A 14835-nucleotide genomic window follows, 5' to 3' on the forward strand; every position below is an offset into this window, starting at 1 on the left:
ACCGGAAGTGGAGCTGCTGCTGCCGAGAGGGGAAGGGAGGGAAGGGGAGGGGCGGGGCGGAGGGAGGAGGAGCTGACAGGTAGGTAAGCTGTCCGTGGTGCTGAAACCTCCGGCTGCAGTCTCACCGGGCGGAGAGCATCAGCCTGGACCGGAGCTCCACAGGAGGACACCCCTCCACTTGTCACCGCCGCTTTCTTTTTATTCCTTCCAACCTTTCAAAGATACAAAAGTCCAGTTTTCATTTTGAAATGTTTGATTTTGGCGGCTTCCCCTCATCTCTGTGTGGATATTAAAATGGCCCTGCTTGGATTAACAGTGCGCAAGGCAAGAGCGGACTTACTTGACTGTTGTTTGGTGACTGTGGAAGCAGCCCGTTCGCACTGAACGGCTGTCTCTCCCCCCCACCCCCCCCCCCCCCTCCTCCACTCTCTTTCTCCATTTTCTTCCTCATCCTCCTCCTCCTCCTCCAGGACGTTGGGAGCGTCTCCCTCGCCCAAAGCACTTCAGAGGAGCTTTATCTCAATCGCAATCTTCGAAACAATATGCTCGTTAATGCGGCGCTTCCTTTTGTTGTAGCCCAGTAGAGTCATATTTTTTCCACAAAACCGGAATTTTTGGATATGGAGCCCGGGATGGAGAAAGCTGCCCCCACCACCAAAGAGGGGCTAAAACAGCTCGCGGGGAAGGCCCTCGGTAACCTGCACAGGTAAGAGGAATTTATTCTCATTTCTGCGTGGCTTTGAAAGAACAGAAGATGGGGGTTTATGTGTTTTTTCTTACAAAAAGGGAAGAACATTTTGACATTCACACAGATGTGTAAATGTCGTGGCATCAGATGTGCTCATTACCAAAAGGCAAATGGAAGCAGGAGGGAAATCTCTCTTTTATGAGCGGAATCACGGACAGCAGAGTGTGCCGAATATTTAAGGGTGAGATATTTCCCAGGAGGACGGTCCCCCTCCACCGGCAGCTGTGGGTGTTTTTTTTTTTTTTTTTTTTTTTTTTTTAATAATTAATGAAACAGAGCGAGTCGTGACACAAGGTCGGAGGATATCTATTACTGCATGTATCCATCTGTATTAATCCCGGATCGATGCACTTCATATCGGTCGACTCGCTGCTGTTTTTTGCACCGTCGGAAGGAGCCAAAAGACAACTGATGAGCGACAAATGTACAAATCAAATGTGTTTGACATTTTCAAAGAGAAGTCGAGGAGGAGGAAGAGGACGATGCAGGGGAAGCGAAGCGATGCAGGCCCGCGTTTTAATTTCAATTTCGCTTTCAAGGGCGAATAAAACTGCAATTGCTTGAAAGTGGAATAAAATGATTTTTTTTTTGGGGGGTCCAAAATAACGTGAAAACACGTCTCTGTGGTCACGTGCAGGCCCCGGTCGTGTGTTTCAGATGTTATCCGTTTATTTCTTGTTCATGAATTAGTTTTTATTTCTAAGGTACAGTTAGTGACTCCCTATGTTTTTTTAATTTTTTTTTTTAAAAAAGGGGGGAAAAGGAAAAAATGTCTCCAAGAGGCAGCAGCCCCACATCAGGCCTGTAATCGCGGATGGATGAGGCCTGCACGTTTAAATATCCACTTCTTAAACCATCCTCACATTTCTCGAGTGAAAAATCAGGCAGAAACGCGCAAAAATAAATGTCACCGCAACATCTTTGAGCGCCAGATACATAATTTAGAAGGGGAGGGGGGGTGGAAATGAAGTGCAAATAACGGCGATGCTCGTGTTTTGCTGCAATGCGGTATTAAGGTCCTTTTTCTTTTCGTTTGCCAACAATTTTCCCATTCAAGGAAACGCGGAGAATTTCTGCGGGGAACGAAATGATGAAGAAATAGAGAGAGAGAGAGGGGGGGGAACACGATTTTGATTCGACCGTGAGGCGCAGGCTTTTAAAGGGCCTGAGCTGAATTTAACATGAAGAAATTAAAGAAGCTGCTGAGGGAAATCCCTATGTTGTGTGGATGTATGATACAAAAAATTCTGGAAAATGTGTAAACTGAGTTTGATATATCTGCCCCCTTTCAAAAAAAAAAAAAAAAAAAAAAGAAAGAAAGAAAAAAGGCCACTCAGCCTGCTTTATTTCACACATCCAAGCCAGGACGTTTTCATTTTTTCTTCCGAAAATCTTGACCTCTGCATGTATAACGAGCGTGCGTGCGTGCGTGCGTGCGTGTGTCGTCCAGGCGGATGGAGAAGAAGCAGCAGACAGGTGAGGTGATCGAGCTGACGGAGGACGGCCGACCCGCCGCCGAGCAGGAGCGCAAGGCGCCGCTGTGCGACTGCACCTGCTTCGGCCTGCCGCGCCGCTACATCATCGCCATGCTGAGCGGCCTCGGCTTCTGCATCTCCTTCGGCATCCGGTGTAACCTGGGCGTGGCCATCGTCAGCATGGTCAACAACCACACCGTGCACCAGAACGGCAAGATCATCATCAAAGAGGTGCCTCCGCCGACTCCGCCCACCTCTTTGGATGACGCCGCCCCGCCCCCTCACCCACCCACCTACCTACCCGACCACCCGACTCCAACACACACACACACACACACACACACACACACACACACACACATACTCGTTTTTGTTCATTTATTTATTTATTTAAACGGGACGGTGCATATTGATGAACATGTACATGTAAATATGCCAGAATTACCCAAAGGCTACTTTCCACCTGCAGTCCCTGGCAGGTCAGAAGAAACAGAAGAAATAACCAGCGTTGTTGGGATTACTCCATGAAAGTAGTCCAACTACTAATTGCTGATTACTCCTTAAAAAGTCATCTAATTACTTCTTTAACTTTGTTAATCAATTACTAATTACTTTAGTTTTTTTTTTTTTTTTTTTTTTACCAGGAACCAGTTGGGAACGTCTTGTTTCCAGCACATAACGTACAACGAACAATATTCTTTCATTTAGACGAGATGAACTCAAAATAATGTTTGTATTTCCAGCTCGAAACGCAATCGGCGTTTTTTCTTTTGCTGCCGCCATGTTTGTTTTGGTTCGTCATCGCATATCAATGACATTGCATGCATGGCTGCATCATCAATCTGCGACACAACTGTTTTTTTTTTTTTTCTTTTGTTTGTTCTTTTTCTACATTTCAGACAAGTGGATAATAAGGTATTTTTAGCTTGCAATTTTTTTTTTCCAGAGTCAAGTTATTATGACATAATTACCAGTTTCCCCACAGTAATCCCGTTACATTACTCCGTTACTAAAACAAAAAGTAGTTTAATTACAGAAGTGGATTACTTAGTAGTAGATTACTTGTCAACAAATGAAAAACACAAAAAAGTATAAAACGACCGAAGAATTGATTGAATTGATTTAATTCAATCAGTTTATAAATAAAATCCGTTTTGACGAGCTTTGACCTGATGGTGCTCTAGTTTATCACCTGTTCCAATAAGTCGACCAAATGGCCCCCTTTTTTTTTCTACCCACGTTTCTCCTCAAAGGCTGGATCGTCAAATAAGGCCAGCAGGTGTTCTCCTCCCTGAAATCACCTTTTTAAAACGAGGAATTTTAAAATGTTTACTTTCAATTCTCACCAGAAGGAATACGAGAAAGAGAGAGTGGGGGGTAAAAATGTGCGCCATTTAAAGTGCATTTTATTCGTTTCATTTTTTTTTATTTTTTTTTTTTTTATAGAAAGCGAAATTCAACTGGGACCCGGAGACTGTGGGGATGATTCACGGCTCCTTCTTCTGGGGCTACATCGTCACTCAGATTCCGGGAGGCTACATCTCCTCCAGACTGGCTGCAAACAGGTAACTGCACCGGAGAATCCATGCAAAACAAACCAAAACGAAGGAATAGGCCAATTTTTGTTTTTCTTGGGAATTGTTATTTTATTTTTTGATAGAAATTTAGATGGGACTTTTCGTTTTTTTTTTTTTTTGTTTGTTTTTTCTACCAGTCCGCGTGGTGTCGATCTCGCGGTGTGAAGAAAAGGAGGCTGACCTCAACAGCAGATAAATTGGGGCTTCGGCTGATGCCCACCAGGCGCGCCTCCTCATGTTAATGAGCTCCCGGGGGACCGCTGTGTCTAATCCTTTATGTTCTCAGGCGAGGCAACCGCGTCAGCCGGAGCCCTGTGTGTGTGTGTGTGTGTGTGTGTGTGTGTGTGTGTGTGTGTGTGATGCGGTTTTGAGCGATGATTAAGACACGAGTTTAACGGCCCTAACGCGTCATCGGCACAGGATTTTTGCTTAATGACAACGTATTAGTTTTTATCAGCTTAGCTGATGTTTTAGCTGAAAAAAAACAACAACAGTATATCCTTAAAACAAATAAAGGCCCAGTGTACAGAAATTGGAAAGCACCAATGAAGAAGATGTAAAACTGATGCAGACGATATATTGGTCTGTTCCCTTGATGTTCCCTTTTAGCTGTGAGAGAAAAATCATTACACCTGAGCAGATCCATGTTCTGGGCCAGTGTAAACACGCTGACACAATACGGAATATTTAAACACAAAGGATCATCGTCACAGAATGAAAACAAACCAGTTATTTATTTGTAGAGACATAAAAACAGAACATTTCAATTCTTGTCCATGGATGCTTGGAATATTCCTCAGTGGGCCTTTTAAAAACGAAACTGCCACATGTGCTATTTGATCCGAGGCTTCATCGTTCATTATTTGTCCTTTTGCAGGTTTTTTTTTTTGTTTATTTATTGTTGTTTTAATTTGCCAAACAACACTCAAATAAGACCCTGCAGATCTCGAATGAGTGTCGAGTCAGCTGAGCTGCAAGCACGTGCCGTCTCTTGGAAACTCAATGACTGCCTTCTGTGTGTATGAATTTGTGTGTGTGTGTGTGTGTGTGTGTGTGTGTGTGTGTGTGTGTGTGTGTGTGTGTGTGTGTGTGTGTTCACCATCCAATTAGGCGCCTTTATTTATGTTCCTTCCCGACGTCTCCCAGGCTGCAGCATAGGATCCTCCGGCGTTCCGTTATTTATTGTGTGCTTGTCGTCGCTGGTCGAGTCAAACGGCCCCCTTTGCACATGTGTGTGTCTGTGTCTGTGTGTGTGTGCGTGCATGTGTGTTTCTGACCAGCAATCCCTGTCTGTGCAGGGTTTTCGGAGCTGCCATCGTGCTGACGTCCACACTGAACATGTTCATCCCCTCCGCGGCCCGCGCGCACTACGGCTGCGTCATCTTTGTCAGGATACTTCAAGGCCTGGTGGAGGTATTTTTTGCACACATCATCATATCGCACACACACACACCACACTGACCTTTGGGAAGACTCACAAACAGCTCCTCGTTATCAAGCCCAGAACAGAATAATAACTCACTAATGAAATGATTTTGGCATTTTTCTGTTTCTCGCATTTTGTTTTTCCCCCCCCTTTTTCTAACAAGAATCTTTCATTCATCGCCGGCTTTACCAGGCTGTTAGTGTTCTGCAAAGTGAAGCCTGTATTGTGTGTCGCTCCCTCCCAGTGTCTCACTGCCTGAACACTGCTGAAGGACTCAAACAAAAAAACAAAAAACAAAACAGCATAAAAACCTGAACCCGAGGGCTCGTGTATGTGTGTGTGTGTGTGTGTGTGTGTGTGTGTGTGTGTGTGTGTGTGTGTGTGTGTGTGTGTGTTGGTTTAGTTGGACCCATATGTTCACTATAGACACACGACACAGAACAAAAGAGGTGAAAGGCACTTGATGCGGGCGGTTCCCACAGCTCAACAAGAGGGGGAAACATTTGAGAGCGACGCGCCGGCCGTCATCAGGCTGAAGGTCGTCCTCTTTTGTTGCCGCTGCTGCGCTGTATCAATAGCAGCTCGCTCATGAGGAAGATGAGGAAGAAGAGGAGAGGGAGGAGGAGGAGGAGGAGAAGGAGGAGGATGAAGAGGAGCAAGAGCACAGGGAGGAGGAGGAGAAGTAGGAGGAGAGGAGGAAGATGAGAAAGAGGAGAGGGAGGAGGAGGAGGAGGAGCAAGAAGAAAGGTAGGAGGAGGAAGAGGAGAAGGAGGAGGAGGAGGAGCAAGAAGAAAGGGAGGAGGAGGAGGAGGAGGAGGAAAAGGAAGAGGAGAGGGAGGAGAAGGAGAAGGAGGAAGAGGAGAGGGAGGAAGAGGAGGAGCAAGAAGAAAGGGAGGAAGAGAAGGAAGAGGAGAGGGAGGAGGAGAAGGAGCAAGAGGAAAGGTAGGAGGAGGAAGAGGAGAAGGAGGAAGAGGAGGAGCAAGAAGAAAGGGAAGAGGAGGAGGAGGAGGAAAAGGAAGAGGAGAGGGAGGAGGAGGAGAAGGAGGAAGAGGAGAGGGAGGCAAAGGAGAAGGAGTAAGAAGAGGGAGAGGAGGACCAAGAGGAGAGGGAGGAGGAGGAGGTGTAGGAGGAAGAGGGAGAAAGAGGAGGAGCAAGAGGAAAGGGAGGGGGAAGGAACATAAGGAGAGGTAGGAGGATACCGTAGGAGGATGAGAGGAGGAGGAGCAAGAGGAGAGGGAGGTGGAGGAGGTGGAGGAGAAAGAGGAGAGGTGAAAGGGGAGCTGAAGAAGGAGAAGGAGGAGTAAGAAGAGGAGGAGGAGGTGTCGGAGGAAGAGGAGAGGGAGGAAGAAGAAGTGGAGGAGGAGCAAGAGGAGGGGGATGTGAAGGAGAAGGAGAAGGAGAAGGAGGAGAAAGAAGAGGAGGAAGAGGAGGCAGTGAGGGCCACGCCTGCTCAGCACCTCAGCTCACCGCTACAAATGAAACATTAGCATTTCAGGGTGTCTCCCGCAGCAATTTGTGTCCATCAACAGTTGATTGTGCGCCACTTAGCGAGTAATGAAGATTTAATGGCTGCAGTTCAGCTCCCCCACCCCCTTTTTTTTGTTCTGCTTGGATTTTTGCGGTGGGGACTCGCACCTCAGCCATTAGTCTCGATTAGAGAGGTCGCACACCAGCGCGGATTGTCACTTTGTTGGTTATTAGCGGCGGTTTGTTCGTCTCGTGCACCTCCGGCAAATGAAATCAAGCCGTCGGTCACGCTGCAGAGCTCCGCCTGTGTCAGGCTGCGGGATGGATGGATGGATGGATGGATGGATGGATGGATGGATGGATGGATGGATGGATGTCTACACCTGCCATTGTCAGACGGCCTTGTGCAATAAAAACTGCAGACAACAGCGTTTAGCCCTCTGTTTACAGCCTTCTGCCGAAACACTGAGTTTGTTTGAGCCTTGTTGGAAAGAGACAAAAACAGGATGGTGGCAACACCCCGGCCTGGCTGGGGGAGAGGTCTCAGTACTCTTTGTGACATCACAGAGGGCTGATTTCCAGAACTGAGTGCATCAGCGCAGACTTTCAGGAAAGAGGAGCAAACTAAAGATTTTAAGGTCGGATTTTCATTGTCGAAAATATCTGGAGGCGCCAGACATTGTGTGGAAACACAGTTTGGGTGAATGTTGCTCAGTTTGGACAGTGTTGTTGGGATTACTCCATAACAGTCATCCAAATACGGATTACTCACTTTAAAAAGTAATCTAATTACTTTGTTAACTACTTTGTTTCATAAGTAGTCAATTACTAATTACTTTAGATTAAAAACATAAAGTGACAGTTGCTCAGTGCTTTGGAATGAACAACTGTGTAAAGTGCAAATTTTGAAATTTCAAATATTGCCTCTGTTCTGTTAACGTGAATGAATGTTTGCTCTCTGAACACAAACTGCTCATTTCACAGAACAAAATAAAAAAAAGTCCTTCCATGTTTTGGTTTGCATCCTGGTTTCCTGCACTTCCAGGAAAGCAGCAAACTTCCTCCTCCTTCAGCATGTACCAGTTAGATGTATTGGATCCTCAGTTGTCGAGAACTTTGATACAACTTCAATTATGAGTGACTCACAGCAGTTCACAAGAACAGTGAACAAATGAGAAGAAAAGAAAAGAACCTGGGAGTCTGCAAAAAACATACATAATAACCATGCAGAAATTAAATAAATGAATTGAAAACAAAAAAAAAGTAGTACCAGCAAGTATAAAAAAAAAGAAGCTCTCCCGGAGCACTCACACGTATGATAAAAATGTATTTGTTCCAAATTTTGTCAAATCTTGTTGGGTTCATAGCTGGAAGGTCAATTTTTCCATCCTAAATATTTCTAGAATGGTTCCAAACCAGTCATCTACAGTAGGTGGGGTCTGGTAATGGTCTCTTGCCTCGATTTTAAATGAGATCAAAGCTGCTAAGAAATAAAGATTCCTGAGTGGTTTTCTCAATGACGAGCATCACTGTGTCGCTGCAGGGAGTGACCTACCCCGCCTGCCACGGAATCTGGAGTAAATGGGCTCCGCCGCTGGAGAGAAGTCGCCTGGCAACCATCTCCTTCTGTGGTATTACACACCAACATGATTTCTTTTTATTTTTTTTTTATTTATTTTTTTTGCAAAGCTGCTAATGGATGTCTTTTTGCCTCGTGCATTGAATCATGGCCGGATGTAAACACGCAGTAAACCCAGTGGGACACCCACCCGGCAGGATCTGGTGCTCAGCGCTCATCTTCTGTCCCATTCAGGGTCCTACGCTGGTGCGGTGATCGCCATGCCTCTGGCCGGGATCCTGGTCCAGTACACTGGGTGGTCCTCCGTCTTCTATGTGTACGGTGAGTCGACACTGACGTGGCACAATTCTTGCTTAAATATTCAATCTGTAATACAATAGGAGCCACTTGCTGAGTTAGTTGCCATTAGTCAAATACATGCACAGACATTAGAACATTTCAGAACTGACTTATCAGCATAGAAACATAAGAGTACTGTATCAAATGAAATACAACTATATTTCTGAAGCACTTTTCCGCTGTTTGTTGTTGGGATCACTCCATAAAAGTAACCCAACTACTGGTACGGAATACTCCTTTTAAGAAGTAATCTAATTTCTTTTTTGACTACTTCTTTTCATAAGTGATCAATTACAGTTGAGAACATCTTGTTTCCTGCACGAGATGAACTTGAAATAATGTTTGTATTTCCAGCTACCAAACGCAATCGCTGTTTTTTTCTTTTGCCGCCGCCACGCTTGTTTTGGTGCCTCGTCGCATATCAATGACGTTGCATGCACGGCTGCATCATCAAGCTGCGACGTTGTTGTTTTTGGTTGTTTTTCTAAATTTCAGACATTTTGTGAACAAAAAGATATTTTTAGCTTGCAGAATATTTCAGAAAAGTAATGAATCGTTACTATGATGTAATTACCATTTTTGCCAGAGTTTGCCCGTTATATGACTCTGTTACTAAACAAGTAGTTTAATTACAGTTGTGGATTACTTAGTAACAGATTACTCACCAACACTGATCACAAAGTGCCTCAGGAAACCAAATTTAATTTGAAACAGTGTAGTTTCCCAATTTGGGATCAATAAAGTTCAATCTCATTCAATCTAATCCAATAATTCTGTGTTCAGCGTTGTGGACTCACACAGGCGTCGCTCTTGTGATCTGCTCAGGTTGCTTCGGGATATTTTGGTACATGTTCTGGATCCTGGTGTCCTACGAGAGCCCCGCGGAGCACCCGACCATCACGGCCGAGGAGCGGCGCTACATCGAGGACAGCATCGGTGAAAGCGCCCAGCTGATGGGCGCCATGGATGTGAGATCGCTGCACTTGGGTTTTGCAACGACGGGGGGTGGTGGGTTGGGGGCGGGGGGCGGGAGGGGGAGTGCTGATTCTGATCTGGTTCTTTGCTCTTCCTCGGTAAACAGAAATTCAAAACTCCCTGGAGGAAGTTCTTCTCCTCCATGCCCGTCTATGCAATCATTGTGGCCAACTTCTGCAGGAGCTGGACCTTCTACCTGCTGCTCATCAGCCAGCCCGCCTACTTTGAGGAGGTGTTTGGTTTTGAAATTAGCAAGGTAAAATAATTAATAAATGAAATGAATCAAACACTCTACAATGCCCGGCACAGGAAACAATAATATAATGCAAACTGTGTGAGAATAACTTGAAGTTTCATCTTTCATTAGGTTATTGATTATAATAAACAGTTCAATCCTTATACAGTCGGTGGCACTTCAGTTGTAAAACCAGTAACAAGATGGGAGAGATTAGCAGAATTTCAATCAACTGCCGGATTTAAGTTCAGTCAAGTTGAAAAAAAAATCAGTGTTACTGGAAGTAATTGACATTTTCTGTGGTTTTATGAAATATTTGCTACAATATCCATATTTTAACAAGGCGAGTCAATGCTGAAATTACCTCAAGCAACCTGCAGATTTTCCTACAACTAAAAATGAACCTATTTTTAGAATTATTAATACCAAATAAAAAAAAGAAAAAATGGTCAGGATTCCACATGTGAGTCACAGGCAGCAAGAGATTCCACTTCATTGGTACATTTCCCAAACTTTCGCTTTTCCCGAGAATCTCAGCATCAATCACTCAGTCCGGTCTGTCAGGGGTAAACCAGCTGTCGCGTGCGCTGATGAGATGAGATGACTGCAGGTGAATTATTGCCCCGGGAGTCGGAGGTTGTAGCCAATCAAATTGGATCTGAGACAGAACCCTTTGCATCCACCCACCTTCTTTTCCTCCTTCCGGGAATCACAGCAGACTCGGCCGTGATTTTTTTTTTCTCTATATGTCTGATTGGCCCTCCCCCGCAGGTGGGAATCGTGTCTGCGCTCCCTCACCTGGTCATGACCATCATCGTCCCCCTGGGGGGGCAGCTGGCCGACTACCTGCGCACCCACAACATCATGTCCACCACCACGGTGCGCAAAATCATGAACTGCGGAGGTGAGGCAGCGTCGGCGTGAGCCCGCACCTTGGCCCCTGGAGTTGACCTCCGACCTCTGCTTGACCTCTGACCCCTGGTCTCCACAGGCTTCGGCATGGAGGCCACGCTGCTGCTGGTGGTGGGCTACTCCCACAGTAAAGGCGTGGCCATCTCTTTCCTGGTGCTGGCGGTGGGCTTCAGCGGATTCGCAATATCGGGTGAGTCACCCGAGCGAGGGGGCTGTCGGAGGAGGAGTGCGGCTCTCTGATTGGTCACTCACTCGCTCGTTCGCTCGATGGCTCCTGTTGCGGCAGGTTTCAACGTGAACCACCTGGACATCGCTCCGCGCTACGCCAGCATCCTGATGGGAATCTCCAACGGCGTGGGCACCCTGTCCGGGATGGTCTGCCCTCTTATTGTGGGAGCCATGACGAAGAACAAGGTGGGTGAGCTGGCCATAGTCAGACGTAAGGTGAACAAGTATTGCAGCATGAAGAAGTTCCACTGGTGGTCCTTAATGATGGGGGAGCATGCCATTGGTCCAACCTCCCCTAACCCAAAGCCTAACCCTAAAGCCTATTTGGAGGTCGGACCAATGGGCAATTTGTCGGACTAATGGAAGGTCGGACTATTGGTCAGTTCCCCTTCACGATGCATCCTTTATATCTCTTGATTTTGAGCCCTTCTGTCCTCTTGTCTTGTTTATAACGCTGGACCAAAGTGCATGTTAGTGCATGTGATCTCCCTGAATCTGGAGGGTCGTCTTCTCTACCCAGATAATATTGTGATCATCTGAGCTAACATTAGCGCGTCTACTTTGTTTGCTCAACATTGAACATTCATTGGGTCTTCTGAACCCCAAAGCCCCCAAAAAGACCAAAGGGAAGCTGAGACTTTCTGTCAGAAAAAATATGCAAGCTTTTTTTTTTTTTCCCTTGGTGGCCATCAATGCTCTCTCGCTGCCAAAAGGTCACCAAACGATCACCTGCTATGTGGGTGTATTTTGGATCAATAGGCCTGTGACTCAACAAGGGTTTAGTTCCAATGGGAGATTCTTTTGGAATAATGGTCCCCCATTGCGTTGCAACAAATCAAAACCGTTTGTTATTATGGATGTTGTGTAATTGACGTTTCTTGCTGGCATGTCATGTTGCGCCGATGTGCTGATTTGCACATCGGCGCAACATGACAACACGTCTGCAGGGACTGTTAGTGTCGCTCACAACTATCGATGCCACGAAAGTGATACCAAGTGGCGACTAAACACTGAATTCCACAACTTTTAATCAGAGTTCTTGCACAGAAAGATCCCTCTTGCAGCTGCTCCCGGCTCCTGAGCTGCAACTCCAAATTTGGGCTGGTTTGGCGACGTAGCCAACAGGCGACTTAGATGGATGAGAGGTCAAAAAGATCACAGGAAGCCCCCCCCCTCCAAAGAGCATCAATGTTAGCGACTCATTCTGCTCTCACTGTGTCCAGACCCGTGAAGAGTGGCAGTACGTCTTCCTCATCGCCTCCCTGGTGCACTACGGGGGCGTGGTCTTCTACGGCCTCTTCGCCTCGGGGGAGAAGCAGCCGTGGGCCGACCCCGAGGAGACCAGCGAGGAGAAGTGCGGCTTCATCGACGAGGACGAGCTGGCCGAGGAGACGGGTGACATCACGCAGGGCTACGGCGCCACAGGCGGCGGTGGCGGCGGCGGCCCGGCCAAGAGCTACGGGGCCACGGCGCAGCTGAACGGCGGCTGGGTGCAGGACTGGGACAAGACGGAGGAGTACGTGCAGGAGCCGGCGGGGAAGATGTACTCGGAGCGCGGATACTCTTAAGGCAGGCGAGAGGTTCAGGCAGGCGGGAAGCCGCGGTGAGTCTCAGGCTCAGCCATCGCACAAATACGACAAGCGTCATCCTAGATATTGGAAAAATCCATCCCGTGTATCCGAGTAGAGCGGCTCGCAGTGTAAAGAAGTAGTTCACCGCCAACGCAGAGCAATCTAGTCCCCCCGTCACTCGTAGGGCTTCGCCGCACACGCAAACACAGCGGCGGGTCGTCCCAGCCAACCACCACCCACCACCCCTCTCACCCCCTCACCCCGACACTTCATCCATGTACTTGAACAACGCGAGCCAGACGACACCGCAGTCGACCATCTTCTCCATGAAATTCCAACTTCTGATTGCACTGAAACTATCAAATATTCAACAATGACGACGACGACAATAACAAAAACAAAAAAATGAAACAAAAAAAAAAACTAAAACTAAGATCCTGTTTGTGTTTTCTGTACTGTACATACCTGTATACTGTTTCTGTGAGACTGTTGTGCAATTTTTTGGGTCGTTGATCTGTGTTAACATGAATTATATACAAAAGGCCATATTTTTCATGGACAGTACCTTTTCAGGGAGACGTCTGCTTGCAAAAAAGGTCCTCCTGGAGCGAGGGCTTGTATATCCTACATAGACTATGACAAAAAAAAAATGAACAATAATAATAATAATGCCAATAATAATAATGATGATAATAATAATTAATAATAATGGTGTGAGTGAGGTTGAACCCGTAGAGTTTATCGTGTGTTTGTTGCATGACTTTGCTCAGATCAGTGTTCCAGGTGCCGCTGCCTCACAGTCATGAGTAGTTCCTCCTTTTAGCCCGTTAACTGCTTCCTTCGTAGGCCAGTGTCTCCGGCCGTCATCAGGCGAGAAACAAACTTTCCCTCATCGGCGTCGCGGTCGCGACGAGACACGGACTTTGAAAACAAAACAAAAAAAAAAAGATGAAAAAAAAAAAAAGCGGTGGTGGGCGGGTCTTCCGTGTGTGGGAGGGGTTTCCAACCGGAGGCTTCTTGTTTCTCGATGTTCGGTGTGCACCGCGGCGATACATTCCACACCCCTCCCCTCGCCCCCCCCTCCCCCCACACCCCACTCCCTCCTACCCCGTCACCAGCCGCCACCATCCGTCACATTCCGTCGTGTACCGTAGCGCTGGCTTTGCTGTATCTAAGTGTGAACATTGTTTTGGAGTCACGTGATGAATCGACATTTTGAGGTGTTAACACGTTTACCAGTGTGGCTGGAGAGCTCAGCCAGCTTTTTAGTGCTCATGACGCAGGACGTACCGTTTGCATTTTGACAGCGAGGAATGCAGTAATGTGTGTGAACAACCAATTTCTTAATATATATATATATATGTATGTCTACATATATATATATATATATATATATCTTGTTTTTTTTGTTGATGATCCTTCTTGGTGTTTCTCGGTTGCTCTCATTGTCACAAAAAGTACTTTATGGACACTTTGATATTGTCACGTTTGGGCCACACAAACTACTGGACGGCTCTTCCACATGACTTTTATTTTGCTGTTTGGACACTTTTACTACCAATAGCTTGTTTGCACTGGAGGTCACGTTGCAGACGTCGGGCAGGAAGTGGGCTGGTGCTCACTGAATGTGAACGTTTTGTCGTTTGTTTGCTTGTTTGTTTGATTTTTCAAAAAAGAGATTTTCGTTTACGACGAGCAGTGAAATTGAGGATCAGACCACACCCTTCCAATCAACACAGTGGCTGTAGGAGGGAAATATTCTGCGGGTTGAGACCTAAAAACAACCAATGAAAGCAGCCCCACAGGCTCCTCCAGCCTGAAGTCAGTCAACAAACCTCATAATCAGGTGATTTATGTTTCAATCCTCGTGTCTGATGTTCCTCTGTTCCCGACCCTACAGCTGCTCTTCACTTCCTGCCCTCCATCTGACGTTTGGGCGTCACCAGAATCACATGACATGCAAACAAGCTATTAGACGTATGAAACCTGCAAGGATGTTTTAAAAATACATGAATATATACATAAATATATATATATATGAAAGAATGTTTAATATGACCAAAAGATGCTACAACGGCTTTGTGCCCAAGGTTTATGTAAACAGATAAATGTGATTTTATGGATTCTACTATTGTGTTTAATGAAGAGGTATGTTGATGTCATAAAGTGTTATAAAAAAAATTACTCATATTTTATAAAAAAAAAAAGAAGAAAAGCAAAAGAACTGAAAGCCGTCTTCCTGTTGTTGTTCTTCTCCTCCTGCGTGTGGATGTGATTTCCTGGAGGCTGCTGCTCCCCGGAGA

At 46.2% G+C, this 14835-nt stretch overlaps 1 protein-coding gene across 1 annotated transcript; it reads left to right on the top strand.

Moving 5' to 3' along the window:
• The first annotated feature begins 89 nt into the window (after nt 1–89).
• LOC142888833 (vesicular glutamate transporter 2.1-like) lies at nt 90–14760 on the top strand. Its single transcript, XM_076027278.1, has 12 exons — nt 90–706; nt 2199–2454; nt 3670–3788; nt 5099–5213; nt 8237–8324; nt 8507–8593; nt 9437–9579; nt 9693–9842; nt 10593–10725; nt 10813–10923; nt 11020–11147; nt 12185–14760. Exons 1-12 carry the CDS (start codon nt 621–623, stop codon nt 12527–12529), a joined length of 1761 nt encoding a protein of 586 aa, XP_075883393.1. The 5' UTR covers nt 90–620; the 3' UTR covers nt 12530–14760.
• The last annotated feature ends 75 nt before the right edge of the window (nt 14761–14835 follow it).

Source organism: Nelusetta ayraudi, unplaced genomic scaffold (genome assembly GCF_046127955.1).
Source record: "Nelusetta ayraudi isolate G7.1 ecotype Tasmania unplaced genomic scaffold, CSIRO-AGI_Nayr_v1 ptg000020l, whole genome shotgun sequence".
Taxonomy (NCBI): Eukaryota; Metazoa; Chordata; class Actinopteri; order Tetraodontiformes; family Monacanthidae; genus Nelusetta; species Nelusetta ayraudi.